General features: G+C 39.1%; 1 protein-coding gene across 1 annotated transcript; it reads left to right on the forward strand.

The window, feature by feature from the left end:
* Nucleotides 1–278: 278 nt before the first annotated feature.
* On the forward strand, nt 279–6,694 carry LOC112160633 (riboflavin transporter 2). Its single transcript, XM_024295291.2, has 4 exons — nt 279–636; nt 2,791–3,811; nt 4,875–4,998; nt 5,099–6,694. Exons 2-4 carry the CDS (start codon nt 2,799–2,801, stop codon nt 5,306–5,308), a joined length of 1,347 nt encoding a protein of 448 aa, XP_024151059.1. The 5' UTR covers nt 279–636; nt 2,791–2,798; the 3' UTR covers nt 5,309–6,694.
* Nucleotides 6,695–7,822: the final 1,128 nt, after the last annotated feature.

Raw genomic sequence — 7,822 nt, forward strand, 5'->3', positions numbered from 1 at the left:
TATTTAAACCAGAAGTTTCTTTGTTTAGATGAGAGCAATGACTGACTGTACGTTTGTGTGCGCTTGTGCGACTCAGCGGTGTTCAGTGTCTGCTGTTTTGACATGTGACCACCAGCAGAGCCCAGCTGGTTGAATAAAAATAAATGTCATCAAACTTTGGCTTGAGTATGAATAGTTTCACCTTTTTTCTTGGCTATAAATACATCTTTTTTTTTTTTATTGTGCAAACATTTTCCATTTTCTCATGGAAATCCTGTAAAAGTCGCACTGAAATTGGATGAATGAAGTATTTCTGCACCTCAAGTAAACCCATTTTCCCCCTCTGGTCACATGAGCTTATTAGAAAGAATTAATGAATTCTGCAGATTCTTGCACACAAGGAAGTCCTGCACTGACTGACAAAAACAAACATGTCTAAAAGTGATGAGTTGTAAACCCGAACATTTTAGCAGAGAAGATAAAGTGTGTGAGGCTGAAACGACGATTCGCCAACAAAAACCTGAGTTTTGGTTGGTTGCAGTCCCTCACACCCACTGATCACAAGCGGGGTTTAATCCCTCGCTGCTTTCACAGTTTACTGCACCGGACTTTGGCTTCTTCTTCTCTCCGAAAACAAAGCGCTTCAGCAAACAGCAGGTGAGTGTCTGGAGAAAAATAGTTTTTTTTATATAGATCTGAATGACTGTTTTTATTTCTTTACAAGCTGCAGCTTATAGGATCATGTTTATGATAGGAAAACAACAATTTATGATTGTAACCAAAAACATGATGCTTCTCTTGTTTTTGTTTTATTTTTATTCTTCCGTCCTACGAACTATAAAAGAGTCATAAACTCAACTTTAGTGCTTTATAGATGAGCATTTGGATTCTAGTTTGTTTAGCTTCTAAATAGAGACAAATTCTGTAAATTATCTTCATTCTTAAAGTGTAAAATAGATTCATTGTTATAAAAGAATCAACAGAAAAAATTGGCTTATTTTATAAGAGAAAATATTATCTAAAAAAAATAATAAGTCACCTAATATTTTAAGGATTTGGCCAACCAACATCTCACATGTAACTTATTTATAAAACCCTTGACTATAACTTGTGTTTGTTTTAGTTGACAATTTATGAGTAAATAAAATATGAACGTCATAAACCCAGCAGATATTGATGCACAGATTTATCCCCACAAGCAACACCCTGTCCTGTAGGATGGTGGAGGTTGCTGGAGCCTATCCTAGCTACTTTGGGCTGTAGGTGGGATTACACCCCCTGACTGTAAACCAGTCTATTGCAGAGCAAAACTCTCACACTTGAGGGCTCGAGTCGCCGGTCCACCTATAAAGAAGGTCTTAGGGCTGAGGGCTGGAGTGTGTGGAGAAAACCTCACGTGTATTGGAGGATTATGCACAGAGAAATGACTCAGCTGGATTTGAACCGAGGAATTCTAAATGTGAGGGGAAAGTGCTAACCACCATATTGCAATAAAAAAAAATAAAAAAAACTTCTATAGAAAATTGGTAATCATTGTGGAAAGAGGAAATGTGCTTTGGGTGGTCAACATAGCTACAAAATAAATATTAAGCTTATTTTATGTCACCTTAAAATAAAAATGTATATTTTTAAGTAAGTGTACTTTTTCTTTTGTTTGCTTTTCTTCTGTTTTGCTTTAGAAATTGAGTTTTATTAATAAACAATTTTATAATCTGACTTTTTACAAAAAAAAAATACTCAGATTTGAACACGAGTCACTATAGTAAATAATTCTGGATTTAAATGATCAGTTTAATAGGTGTAATCTTACACTATGAACAAACACATCTTTAGTGTTGTAGATTATGAATTACAAAGAAAAATATTACTTCAATTTAATTACTTTTGTCAATTTGAACAAATTAGAGTTCAAATTTCACTAATTAAACTACAATTACCAGACTACAGAAACCACCATCACTTCATTACTCACATTTTGTGTTAACAGTTGACTTTGTCTCTTGGTTAAATGAAAGAAAACATTTATCTGACCCGCCATACTGGAATAAATTATAATGATAATACAAATTAATGTTTTATATTTCCATGTAATTTTGGATGGTGCACCACAAATAAACTGACTTATGTTATTTTGCATTCATGTTGTGTTGGAAGTTTTTTTTTTTTTTTTTAAATTCAGACATTTTTCCCATCATTCCAGCACAACAAAAACAGTGTTTTTTCTAAGTGTGTTTTTTCCTGAAAGACCTCAACCAATTGGTGCTAAAATAGGAACAAAACCCACAGTTTTTACATAAAAAATGTTGATTTTGTCCAGATTCCATGTTTTCTTTGTGAGGTGAATTACCAAAACACCTCCAGCCCATCTGTCAACTTTTAGAACCCTTTGTGGCCCACGAGTCAGAAAGTTAGCCCACATTTCCTCATGTTTGTGGAAAAAAGTAAAATAAAGTAACAAGTAGTGGATTACTTTTTTAAATAGGGAATGAGTAAAGTAATCTAATAACAATTTTATCCAGTAACTTGATCTTGACAATGCTTTGCTAGAATCTTAAAGCATCACATGAGGGCTGTGGTCTGGTATTCTGGCCCCTTTGACCTATGACCTTCACCTTCTGAACTATAAATGGGGATCAGACTTGGACTCAACCACCCAGGAATCTCACATATTTGCTACAAACATTCTTAACATTTGCTGCTCTCTTTTTATTCTAACCTCTATTTACCCTTTTGAGGATGGACATGCTCACACAAAGATCCTCTTCTAATTGTAATCTTCGTTGACCACGCCTCCTGTTTCCTCTTTTCTAGACTCAAACATGTCCCTCCTCACCCACCTGCTGGCGTGCCTGTTTGGTATGGGCTCCTGGGTCTCCATCAACGGCTTGTGGGTGGAGCTCCCTCTCATTGTCCCGCAGATCCCAGAGGGCTGGTACCTGCCCTCCTACCTCTCCATCCTGATTCAAATGGCGAATGTCGGGCCTCTCTTCATCACCCTGATGCACCGTTTCCGCCCAGGCGCTCTGAACGAGACTGCCGCCATTTACGTGATCATCAGCCTGGGCACCGTGGCAACTTTCCTGCTGGGCTTCTTTTGGAAGGAGACGGTGGTTGTGGCGGGGGCTCCTCGCAGTGTGGCTCTCCTGGTTTTGACTTTCTTCCTTGCTCTTGTCGACTGCACCTCCTCTGTCACCTTCCTCCCCTTCATGATGCACCTGAAGCCACAGTATCTCACCACCTACTTTATAGGAGAAGGTGTGAGCGGCCTCCTGCCCGCCCTGGTGGCTCTGATCCAGGGGGTGGGTGTCGTGCACTGCAAGAACAGCACACATCATCTGAACCAAACCTTTCACACCTTCAGTAATGTTGTTGAGACAGAGCTGCAGGCCCAATACCAGCCTGCAAACTTTTCTGCAGAGGTGTTCTTCTTCTTCCTCAGTGCCATGATGTTTGTCTGCCTGCTGGCTTTCCTGCTGTTAAACTACCACCCTTCTGTGGCCAGAGAGCACCCAAACAAGAGATACACCAACGGCATTAAAGAGGCTTGTCAGAAAGGCAGGATGTGCAACGAGCAGAGATCCATGATTGATCCTTACAGGCCTGCCAGGCAGAGGCGCAAAAGCAGCTTTGGCACCGGCGCCTACAGCTGGTGGCAGGTGTTTTACATCTTCGTCATTCTGTCCTGGGTGAACGCTCTGACCAACACAGTTCTGCCCTCGGTCCAGTCCTACTCCTGCATGCCGTATGGGAACAACGCCTATCACCTGTCTGCCACGCTAGCTGCTGTGTCCAATCCAGTGGCCTGCTTTATCGCCATGTTTGTCCCCATCAGGTGAGTGTGCACCGCAGATGTGGTCAGAGATGCTAGATACACACCGGGCGTATGGACGTATGGTTCGGGCTCTCAACGCGTCACTTTTTGGGTGTCCCCGACTTGTTGTTCATTGACGTGCGGGCTGTTCCCATTAAATTACGCGTCCTCAACCCTCGGGACGTGGTACCAGAGGCGGATACGGAACCAGTACTGGGTTAGGGTACCATAACTGGTTCAGTCTGCATCTTGAGGGTTGGGGACCTCTGATTAGCGTATTTTTCTCTGTCTGTGGCCTGGTACCAAGTGGCCCTTGGACCAGCACCGGTTCACGCCCTGAGGGTTGGAGACCCATGATTTAATGGGAGCAGCCAGCACGTCGAAAAACAACGAGTTGGGACACCCAAAACGTCAAAAAGGGGCCCCAAACCATAGTTGGTGTGAGAATGCGTTGACCAGGGAGGAGCCAGAGAAGAATGGAAGCAATTCGGATTCAGCCTTGGTGTCATTTGATTCAAACTGCAATTATTATTTCTCCTCCATGACCAACTGTCAAATAGTTAGTAGTTTTTAAGGGGATGCTACCCATACTTCAACGCCAAATCCGAGTCCCTGATTGGTCAAAGTTCAACTGGTTTAACTTTCATGTTCATTATCCGAGCATTTTTGCGTATTTAAAACGGACTTAAGTATTGTATAGAGTTTTTAACCTAGATGTCTGAAAAGCACATATACATGCATTTACATAGACACTTTATTGAAAGTTTCCACTTGAAAACGCGTTGCTGAGGTGATGTGAACATTGCATGAGTTGCTGTTGCTGGTGTAATCTCCGGTGTTAAAGGGTTACAATAAATTTAATGCTTTATTTCCAGTTGCTAGTCATTGTTGGCAGGGATGTACTTGAGCTAGTGTGCGCTAAAGTGCATTTTTCCTTAACTTTCACCCACACAACGTTTAGCTCTTCCCATCTATTCTCCACCACGCCACCCTGCGTTCAGATTCTGATACACAGTTACACTTTGTCTGTGCTTGGGAGACCATTACTGCCACGATGTGAAGGTCTGTGTCAATGTCTCCACAGATCCTTGGTGTTCATGGGAGCTCTCACCGTGACGGGGAGTGCAGTTGGAGCTTTCATAATGAGCATGGCTGTGCTGAGTCCATGTCCTCTACTGGTGAATGATACCTCAGGTGGTGCCGTCATAGTGAGTCTGCTCTTGAAGTAACGTCTTCTGATAACCACAAATCAAAAACATGTAACCCTATACTCACCATCCATCCCCGTCCTGCTTTTATTTTTTACAGGTGTTGGCCTGGGTCTTCTTCATTCTCTCTCTGTCCTACGTGAAGGTGATCATTGGCCTGATCCTGCGAGATGAAGGCCACAGCGCCCTCGTGTGGTGTGGAGCTGTGGTGCAGTTAGGCTCTCTGCTGGGAGCCATCACCATGTTTCCTCTGGTCAGTGTGTACGACTTCTTCACATCAGGAGACCCGTGCAACACGAAATGTCCCTGAATGTGTTGCACTTTCGTTTGTTTTTATTGTCACCTGATTAAGACATTTTAGGAAAATGTGCAATAGATGTATAAACATATTTGTTTCCAAATTTTGTTTAAGTTTTTGTAATAGTTCAGACACATGTTGGCTTCTTTTCACTTATTTATCTTTTGCTTTTTGTTTTTCTATTAACTCCATAGACCATTGTTAAGTGGTTGATTGAGCATACAAAAAATATGTATATATTCTTAAGACAAGTATATAAAATGTTGCCCCTGACAACAAACTGTGGTCAAACAAACGCTACTTGGGACGCTTTTCAATCAGATATACCTCATTGTCTTTGAGCTTTGTTTTTTTTATTTTTATTTTACAGCTTTGTCATTTTTTTCCTTTTTGATAATTTTTTAAGAATACTGCATTGATTTTATTTACTTTTTATGTTAGTCTATATGTTCAGTTGTTGATCCAGCCTTTTTAGCTGAAAATCAAGGTCCTTGACTCGACCACTTGCTTGTTTTAGAAGAAATCTGGGAGGAAAAACTTAACTTTGTAATAAACGGAAAATACATCAAGCAGTCGTAGTAGCATTTCATTCAGTTCAATTATCTTTAACTGTTGAATTGTAATGATCTCTGTACTGTAGTGACCGTCAAACTACACATTGATGTCGCAGTGCGATAAAAATTGATCTGGTGTACAGGTGAGAACGCAGACCATCATGCAATTAAAGTACATTGAGATGTTTTGCTTCATTTTTGTAAATCAATCTCTTTGTCTTCCAGATGCTTCCTTTAGGGGTCAGCAGTAAACCATTCACCTTCACCATGATCAACTTGCTGTATCTTCCTCATCCTCACCCCCATATCCTCCTTCTCTACATTCATTGACCTCCTTGGTCTTCTTTTAGGCCTCTTTCCTGGTGGCTCCAACATCATCCTTTTACTAACATAATCATCGTCCCTCTTCTGAATTCATCTCATTCTGGCTTCCTGTTATTCTTTTTCTATACTTTTTGTAATTAATCTAAAGTATCTGTAGGTTTAAGAATTAAGGCAATACTAAATATTCTTAATATGAGGCCACATACATATGGTACAGAGAGCAAATTCAAAGTGTTAGGACATATTGGGAACAATTTTCTACATCCTGATGCTTTTAACATCTTCATATTCTTACTGTAACCAAATTAAAAGAAAAAGAAGCTGGTTCCACTTGAGAAATCAGTGTGAAATTATTTTTTTCTGTCATTGTTTTGCGAAAGCTAACATATCTTTAACAGATTTTTTCCTTTACATTTCTTTTGTGGACATTACAGTCTTAGAAACTTGTGTTTCTCTCTCTATAGTGTCAAACTCAATCGCACAGGCGGCCAAAATCCAAAACACTTCTTAGGTTATAGGCCAAACTGGATAACTATTTATTGCACACTCTAAAACAAAATTTTAAAACTTTAAAACCATAACTTTTTAACATAGTTATGAGCTAGATATGTAGCATACCTGCGATAATGCTACAGTGAATGCTATAGGCTAAATTTGGATGCTAAATATGCTAGTGCTAATAGCTGAAGATGCTGAAATTGATAGCTAAAAACACTGAAGCTGATAGCCAGCTAAGATACTAGCTAAATGCCAAATTAGCCTAAAAAAACCTAGGTTAGCCAAAACAGCTAGCATGTAGCTGAAAAAAATAGCTAGACTTCAAATAGCCTAAAAAACGGAAAAAAGCCTAAATTAGCCAAAACAGCTACTGTGTAAATATTAGCCTAACTCCAAAACAGCCTTAGAAACCAAAAAAATAGCCTAAATTAGCCAAAACAGCTAGCATGTAGCTGAAATATTAGCTAAACTCTAAAATAGACTAAAGAATAGCCTAAATAAATGTTCAAAGAAGAAAAAAGAGAAGAAGGCATCTTTATTAAATTTACAAAAGCAATAAATGACAGCAACTTGTTGATGGGGCATCTCCAGAACCTCATCAGTAAACCTTGTCGGAATGGCTCCTCGTCCTCTTTATAAACACAAGTTAAAATCTATAAATACAGTAAAAAAAAACAACTTCCAAGAGATTACCAACACATTTTCTAACAAGCAAACAGTAAGGATTTGCTGCCACTTGCATAGATAAGTCTGTAAGCATGATTATACCAAATACATGCAGAGAGAATAAATAATAATGTACAAAAATAAACAGAAATATTTGCTATTGCTGTCCACAAATGTGACATATTCTTTGGAATCTGAGCTGGAACTGTTTATACATTCTTTAAAAAGACACAAAAGCTACCAATGTGTTGTATTTCTTTGAGAAACTCAAATACTGTATATATCTGATGAAAAAATAGTTTTAAAAAAACGCTATAGAACTTGTTATTATTACAGTAATGTGTCACTTAGTTCCAGAGGTGGATGAGAACAATTTATTTTTACTTACTTGCTTTAATCTTGGTAACTTTTAGTAAATAATGTACTTCTTGGAGTGGTTTTCTGCAACTTTAACCCAGCAAGATTTGTGAGGATAACTAATACT

The sequence above is a fragment of the Oryzias melastigma genome, linkage group LG11 (assembly GCF_002922805.2).
Source record: "Oryzias melastigma strain HK-1 linkage group LG11, ASM292280v2, whole genome shotgun sequence".
Classification (NCBI taxonomy): domain Eukaryota; kingdom Metazoa; phylum Chordata; class Actinopteri; order Beloniformes; family Adrianichthyidae; genus Oryzias; species Oryzias melastigma.

Coding starts and splice junctions, on each gene's coding strand:
- LOC112160633 (XM_024295291.2), top strand. CDS start 2,799: ATGTCCCTCCTCACCCACCTGCTGGCGTGCCTGTTTGGTATGGGCTCC. Junction 3,812..4,874: donor GCCATGTTTGTCCCCATCAG/GTGAGTGTGCAC, acceptor ATGTCTCCACAG/ATCCTTGGTGTTCATGGGAG. Junction 4,999..5,098: donor CCTCAGGTGGTGCCGTCATA/GTGAGTCTGCTC, acceptor TATTTTTTACAG/GTGTTGGCCTGGGTCTTCTT.